Consider the following 18,675-nt stretch of genomic DNA (forward strand, 5'->3'; position numbering starts at 1 on the left):
GACAATTGGCATTGGCCAGAGGAAATATGGGCAGTACCATGATAGATGAATATCGATGAGGATGCTTAAGAGAATTAGCCAAATAACATGTAAACAGTCAGACAAAATAAATAGTAACAGTAATAGAGAATATTAGAATAATAACAGCACAATCTTTATAAATGCATACTGATATTAGAAAGGCTAGCATGGTTATAAACATGTCAGCCCAGCCTGCTCGGTTCATTGGATTCATATATATTTTAAAAAATATATATCGCAAGACCAGTCCTTTTTTTTTTTTTTTTTTTTTTTTTTTTTTTTTTAAATGTCCATTCCATGCAAGACATATATCCTGTTGTATTCTGACAAAAAAAAAGGAACAGATTCTACTGGCCGCTAATGACTGCAAGTAAAATGTAGAAGTAGTGTTTAACATTAAACCCTATAACAGGAACCCTATCAATGGTCAAAATTGAGTGAGACAGTAAATAGAAAATGTGTAATTTAATGCAAAAAAGTTGAGATTAATTGTAATTCAATCTCAAGGAAATAAATCAACTAACCGAAGGACAAGGATGTTTAATACAGGTATATATTACAATGTGCCATGTTATAATACAGTCAGGTCTGTCCTAATTCAAAATAAGACATACTTGTTTCATTTGATTGTAAATTAAATTGAACATTTTAATCCACATTTGGTAGCAATTAAAGAGTTATTAATAATTAAGCTTGTTAGGGTATTATAGGAACCATACTTTCACGGTGTCATGAAAGTTCAGTTCAGAAATCGATGAGCTAAGCTGCAGTTTAGCTTGGCGGGTCACACAAACTTGAGATTTTAACGTATGGTCTGGGGTAAACGGTGTGGGGAGAACCAATAAGGGGGACCAAGAAGAACATTGAGTGGTCGAATATGATACACCGCTTGTAAAAGACGTCATTCTGATGTCATAAAAGTACAAGCCATTGAACACAACGGAAGGACTCTTTTACAGTACAGGATTCTTTTCCTGCATTAGCCAATAAAGTGCTAATCTAAATGTATACACAGAGACATATTCCTCAAAATAATAATTTCATCATTGCAATTGGTATAGTTTCCCCTTGGGTCAAAGGTGTGGTCTAACTACCATAATCATAAATATATATCAGGTTGTCAGGTTTGCATATGAAGGAAGCTCCACCGCTCTTCTAGGTACTACATCCTCCATCCACATCTTATTTGGCCAATAATATGATTATTTTCTTTATCATCTATGTATTATACAGATTATCTTTTTAACTGTGTCTGTATAAAAGCATTAATAAAAGTAGACTTAATAGGTGTAATAATGTTTGCCATTTTTTTCTGTGAGACCATACATTTTTCCACTCCCATTGATCTAATTTGTACAAAGACGATACAATAATCCAGCCATGCAATGCTGGGGTTTTCTGTTTAGTTTGTTTTAAGCGTTCTGCATCTCCTTGCCGATCTTGTAGCTCAGGATCTTGTTCCAGTCGATCTTGGTGCGCGTCACAGGAAGCTGGCGGCGTAAGGCTTTGAAGGTAGTGTCCGACATGGTCTGGTAATTCTCGTTGATGGCGGTCTGACGGGGAAAGAGGAGGGCGGAATTAGGGAGGGCTTTGGGGTGTCACAATAGAGATAGGCATTTCAGAAATTATTGTACTATTGGAATAATATCAACAACAACAAAAATTATATGATATCCGGATGGAGAATTGCTCTTGACTCTCTTGACCAAACAAAATGATGCAAGTGGACATTCAAATAAACATTCTACCACAGTAACCATGTTACTTTTGATAACCCATTTGATTCTGAGTTTGGACAATTATTTCTAAGATGCTTTTCCAGAACTCACTTCACTCGKAKATAAGAMGGAGGGCTTGCGCTACCGGTGCTGGCACATGCGCAGATAAAACACACAGCTGGAACGCCGATTAAACTGTTTACATGTCCTAATTATTCAAGAAATTGCTCAGAAAAGCAGGTGTTTTTAAAATCGGCCTATGCTTACTATGATAATGACCTTATGCCCGATTAAGATAAGCCGAGTGAGGTGTTTACATGACTAATGCAATACTCTGCCTAATGCTATAATCAGTTTAATATCGAATTATTAGTGTGCATGTAAACTTACTCAGTGAAAGAGAAGCCTGATTTTCACCATGATAGAACTGATACAAAAAAGTTATTGAGTGTTTTATATTGTTGTGTCAGGTCTTGTGGAAACATTTAGGTGCGCATTCCTGTAATTGCTATTTGAAATGGGTGGAAAATAGCACACCAATGTCAGGGCAGACTGGAGGGTTAAACGTGCACCATTATAAAAACTACACTCAAGAGTTGGTTGTTATATTAAATGAAAAATGTCAAAGTATATTTTTGTAGTTAACTTCTTTGGGATAGGGGGTGGTATTTTGACGTCCGGATGAAAAGCGTGCCCAAAGTAAACTGCCTGCTACTCAGGCCCAGAAGCTAGGATATGCATATAATTGGTTATATAGAAAACACTAAAGTTTCTAAAACTGTTAAAATTATGTCTGTGAGTATAACAGAACTGAAATGGCAGGGGAAACCCAGAGTATTGCACTTGTGATTTCATGAAAGTTTAATATTTATAGTCATTTAATATGAATTTGGCGCTCTGCAATTTCACCGGAAGGTGTCGAAGTGGGACGGTAGCGTCCCACTGATCCGCAAGAAGTTTTAACAATGTCATAAGGATAATTTAAATTGACTTTTTTCCCCCACTGTTAAAATAMGCCTAAAAGAATTCTCAAAAAAGAACACTCACTTAAAGTAATCAAATAAGAACATCTATTCGGATATTCAATTAATCCATTAACCGTGCCCATCTCTAATAAGAACCACAATTGACAGGAATAGTGTCATGTGGTAATGGTTTCCAGATAATGTTGACGTTARACAAGTATATGAACAACACCTGACAGACCTGTCATGTGACACCAATGGCAAAATATGACGCTTCATTATTGCATGTACTTGAAGTTACAGGAATTTGTATATGTACAGGTAACGGCCAAATTAATGGAAACACGAGTAAATGAGGGATACAAAGTATATTAAAAGCAAAAGCATTCTATAATGCATTCTATTATTCAAGAAGTGTAATGTGACCCTAAGCATTCTATAATGCTTAGGGTCACATAAGAATCCTGGGCAAGCCATTATCTTGGCTACCATGGCTATGTCCCCATTGGATGACAATGCCCTCATCTACAAGGCACGAGTGGTCACTGAATGGTTTGATGAGCATGAAAACAAACGTAAACCATATGCCATGGCCGTCTCAGACACCAGATCTCAACCCGATTTGAAAACTTAGGGAAGATTCTGGAGCGGCGCTTGAGACAGCGTTTTCTACCACCATTAACAAAACACCAAATGATGGAATTTCTCGTGGAAGAATGATGTTGCATCCCTCCAAGAGTGCCAGACACTTGTAGCTTGTAGCGGTCCAACGCCGTATTAAGACACTATGTTAGCTTTTCCTTTATTTTGGCAGTTACCTGTATGTGCCCATATCAAAGAGTTCCCATTCCTAATCCCACACACACCTGGTAGTCGTTCTCCACAGCCTCCATGATCTTGATGAACTCCTTWGCAGTTGCAGCTTCGTTCTGGTGGAGAGGAACAGAGTGGAAATCGGGAGGTGAAACAAGAGATGTCCAAGTAATGAGCATAYAAATTACATACCTAACCCAAATACTTTACAGCAGAGGGGTTCATTTCTGTGAATGTTTTCAATGGGGGTTGTTCCACATGTATTCTATTTTAATAAAGCACTCACAGATATGGACATGGATTCCTGGACCTCTTTGTGGCTGACCAGCTGAACGTTGCCGTCTTCATAGTAATGAACCTACATCCAGACAGAGTAAAAAAAAAAATATATATATAAAAAAAAAAAAATACAAATATTTAACCTGTATTTAACTAGGCAAGTCAGTTAAGAACAAATTCTTATTTACAACGACGCTGGGCCAATTGTGCGCCGACCTATGGGACTCCCAATCACGGCCGGTAATGACACAGCCTGGAATCGAACCAAGGTCTGTAGTGACGCCTCTAGCACTGAGATGCAGTGCCTTAGACCGCTGCGCCACTCGGGAGCCCAGAGTAGTGTGTGATGATCATAAAAGTAACCATGCCCAAATGTACACACATAWWCAYTGCCTTCAGAAAGTATTCATACCTCTCGACTTAGTCCACATTTTGTTGAGTTACAACCAAAAGGGATCAAATTGARTTTTTRCCCCCTCACCCATCCACACACAATTCCCCATAATGAAAAAGTGAAAACATGTTMACATTTTTTTMGGCTAATTTATAGAAAATGAAATACATAAATATCGCACTTACATAAATATTCAAACCCCATGTTAGAATCACCCTTGACAGTGATTACAGCTGTCAGTCTTTCTGYGTAAGTCTCTAAGAGCTTTGCGCACCTGGACTGTACAATATTTGCACATTCTTAAAAACAAATACTCAAGCTCTGTCAAGTTCGTTGTTGYTCATTGCTAGACAGACATTTAAGTCTTGCCATAGATTTCAGGCCAATTTAAGTCAAAACTGTAACTAGGCCAACCAGGAATATTCAATGTCATCTTGGTAAGCAACTTCAGTGTATATTTGGCCTTGTGTTTTATGCTATTCACCTGTTGAAAGGTGAATGTGTCTCCCTGCCTCTATTGGAAAGCAGACTGAACCAGGTTTTCCTCTAGGATTTTGCCTGTGCTTAGCTCTATTCCATTTATTTTTATCCTAAAAAAACTCCCTATTCCTTGTCAATGACAAGCATACCCATAACATGATGCAGCCAATACCATGCTGGAAAATATGAAGAGKGGTACACAGTGATGTGTTGTGTTGGATTTGCCCCCGACATATTCAGGACAAAAAGTGAATTGCATTGACACATTTTTTGCAGTATTACTTTAGTGCCATGTTGCAAACAGGACGCATGTTTTGGAATATTTCTTATTCTGTACAGCAGGGATCATCAACTAGATTTAGCCGCGGGACGATTTCMTCTTATGCGGAACATAATTACAAATCATTTGTAGACTACAAATTGACTGCAAGAAGCCCAAACAGATAWAGACTAAAGCAATCATTTCAAATCTMGCTTACATTTGTTTACGATCACGTGTCTCTCTATTATGCGCGTGAATACTGATTTCCTGGTGTTTTTAATAGTCTTACGTCCAATAAACTGTTRTGTTTTTGTTTAGAAAACTTGGGGGGACAAATAAAACCCATTTGGCCTGCGGGCAGTGCCGCGAGTTGGGGAAACCTGCTGTGCAGGCTTCCTTTTCACTCTGTCAATTAGGTTACTATTGTGCAGCAACTACAATGTTGTTGATCCATACTCAGTTTTCTCCCATCACGGCCATTAAACTCAAAACTATTTTTGTCACCATTGGCCTCACGGTGAAATCCCTGAGTAGTTTCCTTCCTTTAAAGGCAACCAAGTTAGGAACGATGACTGTATCTTTGTAGTGACGAAGTGTATTGATACACCCTCCAAAGTGTAATCAAAGGGATCATCAACATCTGCTTTTTGTATTTTTACCCATCTACCAATAGGTACCCTTCTTTGTGAGGCATTGGAAAACCTCCCTGGTCTTTGTGGTTAAATCTGTGGTTGAAATTCCCTGCTCGACCTTACAGATAATTGTATGTGTAGGGTACAGAGATGAAGTAGTCATTAAAAAAATGTTAAACACTATATTGCAATATTGTGACTTGTTAAGCAAAGCTTTACCCCTGAACTTATTTAGGCTTGCTATWASAAAGGGGTTGAATATTTATTGATTCAAGACATTTCAGCMTTACATTTTTTAGTCCATTACCTTCCAGTTCCGGTGGCATGGATGAAACGGGTGGCTTTCCCARGGCTTTTCTTTAGCAAAACAACAGACTTCTGCTCACTTCTAAAGTGGATACATACTCAACMAAAACTGGAAAGTTTGGAGACAGCGGCAAATGTGACAGAGGMGCGACTCCATGACCTGGAAACAGCGCCAACTAAGCTAGAAACAGTGCGCACCATAAGGGTCCTCTCCAGAAAGTATTTTGGTGTCTGATTGTACGAATCCACAGTTCTGAAGTCAAACTGCAAATTGTTCGTCTCGCAGCGGAATCGGGGGCTCTGATCTATGCGGAGAAGAGGATCAATATCTACCCAGATCGGAGTGCCGAACTGCTAAAACAACGAAGTGAGATCCCAGCCACGCAAGCTAAACCTGAGATGCGGCTTCATCCACCCGGCAAAACTCAACTTGACCTTCCAGAAACACAACACACYCGTTTTCCACTGCCAAGGAGACTCAAGACTTCTTTGATAAGCACATCAAGTACAACACACAAAAAAGACGAGCTGACAGATCTAGGCTAACCCCAATTTTGCTGCCTCAATATTCAGGTATGCTATCCATGCAGCCTAGCATATGGCTGTGACGATGCCCTCAGCATAAGACAATGATGAGGAAACCAAATTGGGTAAAAGGGACACCATTATTATTATTGCTGAACATTGGACTTTGTTATTATTATATTGCCAATGTTCCAGGACATTTAAACGTCGATGACATAGCTATTAATGGACAATATTAAGGTGCCATACAGACTGGGGTTGCATCCCTACGGGCTAAACTGTTAAGGATCGATGTCCAGTCCCATATGGGCTTCCACTACGGCTGACCCCAATTAGTCGACTGGTAGATTGTTTGGTAGTTAGGCTGTTGGTTGACCGAGATTGTGTGTGGTACTGCTCGACACACACACACACACACACACACACACACACACACACACACACACACACACACACACACACACACACACACACACACACACACACACACACACACACACACACACACACACAACACACACACACACATACCCAGTTACCAGTCAAAAGTTTGGACACACCTACTCATTCAAGGGGTTTTTCTTTATTTTTAACCAAAATGCATTTGAGCCAATCAGTTCTGTTGTGACAAGGAAGGTTTGGTATACAGAAGATAGCCCTATTTTGTAAAAGACAAAGTCCATATTATAGCAAGAACAGCTGAAATAAGCYAAGAGAAACGACAGTCCATCATTACTTTAAGACATGAAGGTCAGTCATTCCTGAAAATTTCCAGAACTTTGAAAGATCCTTCAAGTGCAGTCGCAAAAACCATCAAGCGCTATGATGAAACTGGCTTTCATCAGGACCGCCACAGGAAAGGAAGACCCAGAGTAACCTCTGCTGCAGAGGATATGTTCATTAGAGTTACCAGCCTCAGAAACTGCAGCCCAACTAAATGCTTCAGAGTTCAAGTAACAGACATCTCAATATCAACTGTTCAGAGGAGACTGCGTGAGTCAGGCCTTCATGGTCAAATTGCTTCAAAGAAACCACTACTAAAGGACACCAATAAGAAGAAGAGACTTGCTTGGGCCAAGAAACATGAGCAATGGACATTAGACCGGTGGAAATCTGTCCTTTGGTCTGATGAGTCCACATTTTTGACTTTTTGCTCCAACCGCCATGTCTATGTAAGACGCAGAGTAGGGGAACGGATGATCTCTGCATGTGTGGTTCCCACCGTGAAGCATGGAGGAGGAGGGGTGATGGTGTTTTGCTGGTGACACTGTTGGTGATTTATTTAGAATTCAAGGCACACTTAACCAGCATGGCTACCACAGCATTCTGCAGTGATTCGCCATCCCATCTGGTTTGAGCTTAGTGGGACTATCATTTGTTTTACAACAGGACATTGATTCAAAACAAAACCTTGAGGCTGTGGAAGGGCTATTTGACCAAGGAGAGTGATGAGTGCTGCATCAGATGACCTGGCCTCCACAATCACCCGACCTCAACCCAATTAGGTGGTTTGGGATGAGTTGGACCGCAGAGTGAAGGAAAAGCAGGCAGCAAGTGCTCATCATATGTGGGAACTCCTTCAAGACTGTTGGAAAAGCATTCCTCATGAAGCTGGTTGAGAGAATGCCAAGAGTGTGCAAAGGGTGGCTACTTTCATGAATAGTGGTAGAGACTCAGATGACCTCTGGGAGTCAACTCCAAAGAGACCACATTCAAGTCCTCCATCCCACACTCATTCAAATGTAGGAACTGGTTCCTCCAGTCTGACACCTGCTGCTGTCTCGGTCTCTGGCTCCACACCCACCCCAGGCCAAAATACATAACTGTAGACCGGAATGTGCCACAGGACCAAAACAGCACAGCAGGGAGGTGTTGTACTCTGTGCCACAAGAAATCTCCCATCACCTGCACTACTTGTGTTGTTACCCTCTGCTTCATAGCAGAAAGAGACTGCTATGGGACTTGGCATCAGCAGCACAATCTGGTGTAGAGGACTGTGGGTGTACGAAATACTCAAATTGTAAATAGTTATTTTTTTCCACTTTGTGTGTGGTTTGTGGAGTGTGCACTTATGACATTAGATCAGTGTTGGCTGCTAACTGGGCCCTTAACTTAAATAGTTCACTTCTGCTTCGGGAGGCATTGGATCAGCGTTCTCGTCGCATTTCTTGTTAGTACCTTTAATGTAGGGAAGCTAATGAGCCATCATGTAGGACATTCCTGGGAGTGTGTGATTTTTTAAAACAAATTATTACCATAGCATTTTTGTATGTTCTCTATAGTTATGTACTTGAAAATGTATCAATCGACTAATTCGGCCACTTGGGTACATTTGGGCAAAGTCGTGAGGGACACCTGGGAGACTCATACTAAATATTATGTAGCTCTCTCATTCTTGAAATGTATCAGTCTAAAACTTTGCACACACTGTTGCCCTCTTGTGGACAACACCTACATTTACCTCAGCTTCCTCTCTCAATGTATGGCCTTTCTTTTGCATTTGAAAGATGATGCAACAAAAATACAATTAGAAAACATGTTTTTTTGTTTGTATTATATTCTCCTACATTAATTTCACATTTCCACAAATGTCAAAGTGTTTCCTTTCGAATAGTATCAAGTATCAAGAATAGGCATATCCTTGCTTCAGGTCCTGAGCTACAGACAGCTAGATTTGAGTGACATTTTGGGCGGAAATTGAGATGAAGGGGATAAAATGACTTGAATATATCCAATAGAAACTGTTGGACTAATGATTACACCCTAGATCAGCTAGATGCAGGCAAGACTGTGCAAGGCGGTATTGAATGTGTCACTGTCTGTCACCTTGATTATTCACATTAACCTCTCAACCTGTGCACCTACGTTGTAAACTTTCATTCGTAGGCTAGGTTGTAGCAACCTGATGATGGTTATAGGGAAAACGAGAGTATCATGTACTAGCCTAAACCTATCGATGTTACATTGAGATGGGTGAATTTAAATAAGAATGACAGTCATGTAATAAGCTGTAATAGAAAAAAAGGCATGCTCATAAAAAATGGTCCTCCCTCATTTTAAAACGGCACCGACCACCACCGGTGTAGGCCAGTGACACAACACCTCAATTGAATCCATTTTAAATTCAGGCTGTAACACAACAAAATGTGGAAAAAGTAAAAGGGTGTGAATACTTTGAAGGCTCTGTATGAATACGCACACGTGTACACACACACACACACACCTGGATTTTCATTATTCCGGCCACTTGAGTAGTGGAGGAGCCGATGGTGAATTTCCACTCTGACCTCCAACGTCCATTCCTTTACAAAGAGAGAGAAAAGACAAAACATTTTTTTACATCCACAAGCTCATAAAAAGTGCGTCTGAGTTTAGTGTCGTCTCCCTCTACAGCCAAGTCTTTCCTCAGCGGAAATCAGATCTTTACACTCAAGGAGCCTTAAGCCCAGTAAAAGCCCACCCGCAAAGAGGATTGCCACAACCCTTACTCAATTAAATTAACCTGATCAGAGCTGGCTCAACAAGGTAATGGGGGGCCACTGATCTCTAAACCAACAGGCAGCGGTTAGCTAAGTACCGAACAAAGCAAGCTTAGATTGTGTTGAAACAATGTTTAGCGTATAAACCAGACAATTGATGGTTCACAGGCTAAACAAACTTTGATTCTGCCTGGAGAGATTTAGAAACCATTTACAGTGCATTTGGGAAATAATTCAGAACCCTTGACTTTACGTTTTAGAGCCTTACTCTAAAATGTTTTAAATTATTCCTATCTCCCTAAATCTGTATAAAAAAAAAACTAACTCGGAAACGTCACATTTACATAAGTATTAAGACCCTATACTCAGCACCTTTGGAAGCGATTACAGCCTTGAGTCTTCTTGAGTATGACGCTACAAGCTTGGCACACCTGTATTTGGGGAGTTTCTCCCATTCTTCACTGCAGATCCTCTCAAGCTCTGTCAGGTTGGATGCGGAGCGTCACAGCTTTTTTTCAGGTCTCTCCAGAGATGTTTGATCGGGTTCAAGTCCAGGCACTGGTTGGGCCACTCAAGGACATTTAGAGACTTGTCTCGTAGCCACTCCAGCATTGTCGATGTGCTTAGAGTCATCGTCCTGTTGGAAGGTGAACCTTCGTAGTCGGAGGTCCTGAGCACTCTGCAGCAGGTTTTCATTAAGGATCTCTGTACTTTGCTCCGTTCATCTTTCCCTCGATCCTGACTAGTCTCCCAGTCCCTGCCACTAAAAAACATCCCCGCAGCATGATGCTGCCACCACCATGCTTCACCGTAGGGATGGTGCCAGGTTGCCTCCAGATGTGACACTTGGCTTTCTGGCCAAAGAGTTCAATCTTGGTTTCATCAGACCAGAGAATCTTGTTTCTCATGGTCTGAGAGTCCTTTAGGTGCCTTTTGGCAAACTCCAAGCGGGCAATCATGTGTCTTTTACTGAGGAGTGGCTTCCATCTGGCCATTCTACCATAATTGCCTGATTGGTTGGAGTAGTGCAGCGATGGTTGTCCTTCTGAAAGGTTCTCCCATCTCCACAGAGGAACTCTGGAGCTCTGTCAGAGTGACCATCAGGTTCCTGGTCACCTCCCTGACCAAGGCCCTTCTCCCCTGATTGCTCAGTTTGGCCGGGCGGCCAGCTCTAGGAAGAGTCTTGGTGGTACCAAACTTCTTCCATTTAAGAATGATGGAGGCCACTGTGTTCTTGGAGACCTTCAAAGCTGCAGACATTTTTTGGTATCCTTCCCCAGATCTGTGCTTCAACACAATCCTGTCTCAGAGCTCTACGGACAATTCCTTCGACCTTGGTTTTTGCTCTGACATGCACTGTCAACCATGGGACCTTATATAGACAGGTGTGTACCTTTCCATATCATGTCCAATCAATTGAATTTACCGCAGGTGGACACCAATCAAGTTGTAGAAACATCTCAAGGATGATCAATGGAAACAGGATGCACCTGAGCTCAATTTCAAGTGTCATAGCAAAGGTTCCGAATACTTATGTAAACAAGGTATTTCTCTTTTTATTTGTAATAAATGTGCAAAAATTCTAAAAACTTGTTTTCACTTTGCCATTATGGGCTATTGTGTTTAGATTGCTGATGAAAAAAAAAAAAATGTAATCCATTTTAGAATAAGGCTGTAATGTAACAAAATGTGGAAAAAGTCAAAGGTCTGAATACTTTCCGAAGGCATTGCAAACGATTAGAAACCTAAACTACAAGTGTACTTCATTCACCCCGCATGTTTGATTCCAAAAATCCATACATACCAAAAGTTTTTGGGCTGAAACTGATGACACTCGATACACACGATGATGGTTTGATGTCCATCAATGGTTTTGCCGTAAATCTAAGGGGAGAAGCGACACATATTTTCAGTGAACTCCATTATCACATAATATTAGCTACATGATCTAATGACAAATTCAACAGTGCAGGATCAGGCAAGAAAAAGGTGTTTTGCAGCACAAACGTACAGTGCAGACTCCGTTGGGGTAGTGCTCCTTGACGTAGGCCCGGACAGCACCGTCCACAGCACTCCTCCAGCCCTCCATTGCTCCATCCAAAGCGTGTGGCTGTGGGTCGCTGGCCTCCTTCCTCAGATGGTCAAACTTAAAGGAGATCTTGTTTTTAGGGTCCAGGACCCTGCCGTTGCCCAGGTCTCCATGCTCTGTGATTAAGACCTGGAGAGGAGGGGTCAAATGATTAGAGAAAATGGTTGTGTAGTAAAGAATAGGACAACAACAAAAAATACACTGAACAAAAATATAAAATCGCAACATGTAAAGTGTTGGTCCCATGTTTCATGAGCTGAAATGAAAGATCCCCAAAATTTTCCATGCGCAGAAAATACATCTCTCTCAAATTTTGTGCACAAATTTCTTTACATCCCTGTTAGTGAGCATTTCTCCTTTGCTAAGATAATGCATCCACCTGACAGGTGCAGCATATCAAGAAGCTGATTAAACAGCATGATCATTACACAGYTGCACCTTGTGCTGGGGACACTAACAGGCCACTCTAAAATGTGCAGTTCTGTTACACAACAGGGATTAACACGGTTAACCGGGATCATTTCACGAAAAAATAAAATGACAAGACCTGAGAAATTACAATATTTTCTAATGCAATTCGACAAAATACACAACATGTGCAGCAGTAGATTGGCCAAAAATAAAATTGCACATTATAAACAGGTTGTCACATGGAAGCCTTTAGCCTAGCACATTTACTTCATACAAAGTCGGCATAAATTCAAAGCACACGCATAATTGACACTGCCAGTCCGAATGCAGATGAAATTTCACATCAGAACTAAACCTCGAGCCCAGGCCTGGTCCGACATCAGAGAAATTAGAATGAGCTCCAACCCGAAAAAAATAACAGCTTTTTAGAAAGACTGCTGAACAATTAATCAAATGGCCACCTGGACATTACTTTACATTGACGACCCCCCCCCTTGCAACTCGCTGTTTATTATCTACAGTCGTATGAAAAAGTTTGGGCACCCCTGACAATTTCCATGATTTCCATTTATAAATAATTGGGTGTTTTGGATCAGCAATTTCATTTTGATCTATCAAATAACTATTTCAGTAGTGAAATGAGGTTTATTGGATTAACAGAAAATGTGCAATATGCATCAAAACAAAATTAGACAGGTGCATKAATTTGGGCACCCCAATAGAAAAATCACATCAATATTTAGTAGAGCCTCCTTTTGCTAAAATAACAGCCTCTAGACGCTTCCCATAGCCTCTAATGAGTGTCTGGATTCTGGATGAAGGTATTTTGGACCATTCCTTCTTACAAAACATCTCCAATTCAGTTAGGTTTGATGGTTGCCGAGCATGGACAGCCCGCTTCAAATCATCCCACAGATTCTCAATGATATTCAGGTCTGGGGACTGGGATGGCCATTCCAGAACATTGTACTTGTTCCTCTGCATAAATGCCCGGGTAGATTTTGAGCAGTGTTTTGGGTCGTTGTCTTGTTGAAATATCCAGTGCCGGCGTAACTTCAACTTTGTGACTGATTCTTCAACATTATTCCCAAGAATCTGCTGATATTGAGTGGAATCCATGCGACCCTCAACTTMAACAAGATTCCCAGTACCGGCACTGGCCACACAGCCCCACAGCATGATGGAACCCCCACCAAATTTCACTGTGGGTAGCAAGTGTTTTTCTTGGAACGCTGTGTTCTTTTGCCACCATGCATAACGTCCCTTGTTATCACCAAATAACTCAAATGAAACAAAATAAATCTTTGTTTCATCAGTCCACAGCACCTTATTCCAAAATGAAGCTGGCTTGTCCAAATGTGCGTTTGCATACCTCAAGCGACTCTGTTTGTGGCGTGTGTGCAGAAAAGGCTTCTTCCGCATCTCCCATACAGCTTCTCCTTGTGCAAAGTGCGCTGAATTGTTGAACGATGCACAGTGACACCATCTGCAGCAAGATGATGTTGTAGGTCTTTGGAGGTGGTCTGTGGGCTGTTTTTGACCGTTCTCACCATCCTTCGCCTTTGGCGAAGTGTTGCGCTGCATGAGGTAAATGGTGGTCACACCAGATACTGACTGGTTTTCTGATCCATGCCCCTAGCTTTAAAAAAAAAGAAAGTTATCTGTGACTAACAGATGCATCTGTATACCCAGTCATGTGAAATCCATAGATTAGGGCCTAATGAATTGATTCCAATTGACTGATTTCCTTATATGAACTGTAACTCAGTAAAATCTTTGAAATTGTTGCGTTTATATTTTTGTTCAGTGTATATGAGTTGTGTGACCCATTCCTTATATTCCTGACAGTCTAGTGTGCTAACCAAAACATTTATCAGTGAATCATTGCGTTACCTAGGCAACAGCACAATCATGCTGAACTGGAGTAGTACCAAGAGAGGAATTATTGTTTGTATAGCAAACATAGAAACAACACAATCGATTTCAATGCGACAAGGCTAATATTCTTCAGTTCATCCACTTAGACATCCCTAAGGCTGGCCTCATTCATCTAGTCCAAATGACCAGAGCTGTTAATCCCTATAGTGATCCGTTTCTAATGACACCGGGTCAATAGCATCACAGGGTATGGTTCTAGAGGGGCTGACTACGGTGTCTTGTTCCTCTGCATTTCTGGAGGACACGGTGAAGACCATTGTATCCCGACAGGTGGCTTCACTCCTACGTGACGCTCGTCTCTCAACGGACAGGCGAAAAATTGCAATCTGACGTAAGATAATGAGTGTAGCCTACCTGTTCTTCATATTGCTCTACTTTCACCGGAGTAAACTGGTCCACGTTGTACTGTGCAAAAGCACTACAGAATCAAAACAGAAAACCAGGTACAAGCTTAAAAATCAGTGTCAGTAGTCAAATACTTCCTGGAGAAACAATGACTATTTCACAGTTGTCAATAGACAATCTACTACATGGAGTGAATGTACTATGACGTCAACTGACCACAAGTCTGAGTCACTTTGACAGTAAAGAGTGTCGACTTACTGCGCTGCACCTTCCCTGAGAAGATTGTCATTGTTGAGCAGCAATCGTACATCTGTGGGGGAGAACAGAACCACATGTCAGAGCTCAGAAACCTACAGCAAACACACAGAAGGATTCACACAAAAAAGTAACTGCACACACACACCTAGCATAGGGCTAAAACTGACAAATCACACACACACACACACACACACACACACACACACACACACACACACAGAGACAGAGACAGAGACAGAGAGCGAGAGAGAGAAAGAGGCTGAGACCATTAGAAACAGAGAGAGAAAGAGGGAGACTTAGAATGAGGTTAAAGAAGACATGACAAGCTGACACAAAGTAAAGGGCTGTGAAATCAAAAGAGATGAAAGGAGAAGCGATGGCACATTGGTAGCGGGGAGTGTGTGTGTGTTTGGCTGCGATAAGGAGGCGCAGACAGCCCCCCAGCGCTCCTCAGTGACAAAGCTAATCATGATGGGGGGCAGGATAATACGCACGCACAGCCCTCGGAATCCATCCAATAAATAGATCATTTTTAAGCCCTCTCCCCAACACACACTTATCCTCTCAATTCCTCCCCTCTTTTCACAACCTCATCTCACTGTCAGCTGCTTAAAGGAGGCTCCCCTGCCCTGTGACAGTGTGTCACATTTTTAACAGAGGCAGTGTGTTAAAGTTCAGACACACCGGTAGGGATTGTCTAACGTTTGCTGCACACAGTACTTAGCACCTCTGAACACTGTCGGCAGTCAATCTCGTTTGTGTTCACACAGCAAAGACCTTGAAGTCATCAGCCACCAAAATACACCAAACCAGAAGGTGGCAGGAGTGTTGTTTGGCAATGCATGTTCATGTTGCTTATGGTCTAGATTCCAATGTTAGCTTGGTAGTGTTGGGGTAGGTTCCTTGTCGATCATTTTCTTATTGGTGAAATCAGCAATCAGACAATATCTTTAAGTAAATCTATCAAAAACCTTTATTAATGCAATTGCAGACAGATGTTGACAAAGGGAATATAGCACGCATGTTTCCGAGTAAGTTCTGCAAAATAGGAAAGGGTCCAAGTTGCTTTAATATGCTTGCAGTCAACCCCTAGTGATGTAACTGCCTACGTCAACACCTTCTACTCATGAGACCAAGCCCATGCATATACAGTTATACAAACTTGCAGGAGAGACAATAGTTCCAGTGTTTTCTAAGGGCTCAGCAGTAATTCTCCACTCCCCAAATTGCTTTACAGTGGTATGTCTCACTAGTCTCTTATCTCTTTCACTCCCCTGCAGGGTTCTGTGTCTATGAATCTCTTTTAGCCTTGAGGCGCTTTCTCACAGACACCCTGTTATGACTGCAATAACTCACACATCTCTCAGACCGTTTCTTATAAGAAGCAGAGACTAGAAAAGAACTGTGGAACAATATTAAACCTTATAATGCATATATATATATATATTGCTAATCTGTAGTCCAGGACCCTATACATGTAGTGGGGGAGGGTCTTACAGCCCTTCCCCTTCTATTAACACAACATAAGCATAATCAATTATTATAATACATCAATCATTTGGTGCAGCCCCTATCATGACCCCAAGGTGACCCCTCATCAGTAGCTAGCTGCGCTAAATGTTGCTATTTTGTAGAAAGCCCTTGTTGATACTAGCCAGATGACCAAAGATAGATAACGAAGAAACAAAATGTACTCTCCATAATCCCGTAGTGCCAGTGCCAATCCACATCCAAATGTTTAGCTAGCCCACTAACGTTAGCATATTCGCTAACTAGCCCAACATAGCTAGCTACAGGCACTAACACAGGCAGCTGTTTCATGGAAACTATCTAATCCACTTTAATTATAATGTCAATACTAGCTACAGTGTTTAGCTAGCTTGGAGGAAGTATTTAGTGTTGTGTGCATTGCATCTGTGCACTTAGCTAGCTACCATTGCATATGAAGTCTGACTGGCTAATCTGTGGCTGTACAGAGAAYATGCCCCCTTTCCTTCATTTTTGTTGTCACTCCTGTTGGTTCCCCCATGTGGGGGTTCYTGCTTTCTGATTGGCTCAAAGTCAAGTTGTTGGCCTCTGACGAGCATTGCGATTCTACAAGTAGAAACGATAGGTTCGTCGCTACCGGGTCGGCACGTAGCAGGTACATCAAAATGAACTACGCGAGGAATGTCAGCGGAACTGCTTTTATGCATAAACATTAACATAACCATCATAATCGAAGTAAACGTTGAGTCACGCGATGACATGTAGTGTGGTCCTCCCACTATGACTTTTTGAGAAAGCATGCAGTTTATTCAACTACAGATGAAATAAATTATGAACTTCACAGGGTGTTAAAAGTACAAGGTGATGAGCTTGATGCTCCTTTACAATAAATATCTKGGGTCTTATTCTGGTGACATGATAATCGATGCGTGGCTGACGTTGGAAAAATTATAATCTCACCCTTTTGTCCATATATTCTCATCATGTAGGATATACGCAGATAGTGAGTGCTGTTGGCTAGAGAGCATGTGCCAATACCAGCGTGGGTAGACTCGCTATATAATGCTAAACAAATTGTGAGAAAACCATCACTAGAGCTYAAAATGTGATGGAAACCCATTTAACTTTTATTCAGTACAGTGGATTTAACCGCAAAATGTATTTTTATGTGCACTGTCATCACGCACAGCCTTTAATTAAATCTGCAGCAATTCAATTTGATGGAACAATCTCTGGTGGGAATATTGTTTTTATGCAGATTTTAGAATATTTGCATAAAAGCTGTTGTCAATTGGATGGAAACCTAGATAGTGTGCTAATTAGTCCCTGGGTTTTTGTCCGTCCACCGGCATGTGTGTGTTCATATGCACTGGGCTGAGGCCTCAGTGAGGAAGAGCTGCCCTACTGACTGTATGACACAGTCTGGCTTGGTGATGACTAGGGCTGTGGCGGTCATGACATTTTGTCACCCGGTGATTGTCAAGCAAATAACTGCCGGTCTCACGATAGTTGACCGTTAACTAACAAAAAAAACGATTTAGCATCTCCTTGCTTCCACGCAATAAATCTGTGTAATATAGCATACGCAATCACAATAAATCCATTATTTTAGACAAGTCTAAAGAAACACGAAGAAAATGTAGTCTATTTCAAAAGAAAAGAAAAGCATACTCCGAGTTGTCCTTATATTAGGCCCTGATTTGGCTATGCCATATGTCTGTGGGCTACATTAATTAAAATGAGCAGACAAGATTAGCTTWGAAAGGATATTTTCTCCAATCGATTTGAGGGAGTGCGCACACGCGGCTATTCTGTGTTGAGCAGTTAAAGAAACAGGTACTCCAATATGCTTTAATTGAGTTATTAATGTAACTTTAGTTGTGATACTAACGGTGGACTATATGTTTTGATTTTTCATACATTCTAAGGCTGCATGACGCGACTAATGATGATTTGAAAAAGTCACATGAGCTCTGCTTTGTTTTTTTTTGCGCAGGCTGTAGACAATGTCTGTCATTCACAATTTGACAAGCACTTTGAGAATCTTGTTTCTCATGGTCCGAGAGTCTAGGTGACTTTTGGCAAATTCTAAGCGGGCTGCCATGTGCCTTTTACTGAGGAGTGGCTTCCGTCTGGCCACTACCATAAAAGGCCTGATTGGTGGAGTGCTGCAGAGATGGGAGAACCTTCCAGAAGGACAACCATCTCCAAAGAMGAACTCTGGAGCTCTGTCAGTGACCATCGGGTTCTTGGTCACCTCCCTGACCAAGGC

The 18,675-nt window shown here is 41.4% G+C and overlaps 1 protein-coding gene across 1 annotated transcript in view; it reads right to left on the reverse strand.

The window, feature by feature from the left end:
• Positions 1-834: 834 nt before the first annotated feature.
• Positions 835-18,675, reverse strand: part of LOC111952637 (F-actin-capping protein subunit alpha-2) — a 74,158-nt gene continuing 56,317 nt past the window's right edge. Inside the window, exons 3-10 of the mRNA XM_023971531.2 lie at positions 14,916-14,967; positions 14,667-14,730; positions 11,886-12,092; positions 11,679-11,758; positions 9,619-9,697; positions 3,804-3,875; positions 3,571-3,633; positions 835-1,574 (exon numbers count right to left, since the gene is read on the reverse strand). Coding sequence (XP_023827299.1) covers positions 1,434-1,574; positions 3,571-3,633; positions 3,804-3,875; positions 9,619-9,697; positions 11,679-11,758; positions 11,886-12,092; positions 14,667-14,730; positions 14,916-14,967 — 758 coding nt within the window. The 3' untranslated portion in view covers positions 835-1,433. The remainder of the gene's footprint in view (positions 1,575-3,570; positions 3,634-3,803; positions 3,876-9,618; positions 9,698-11,678; positions 11,759-11,885; positions 12,093-14,666; positions 14,731-14,915; positions 14,968-18,675) is intronic.

This window comes from Salvelinus sp. IW2-2015, linkage group LG26, assembly GCF_002910315.2.
Source record: "Salvelinus sp. IW2-2015 linkage group LG26, ASM291031v2, whole genome shotgun sequence".
NCBI lineage: Eukaryota > Metazoa > Chordata > Actinopteri > Salmoniformes > Salmonidae > Salvelinus > Salvelinus sp. IW2-2015.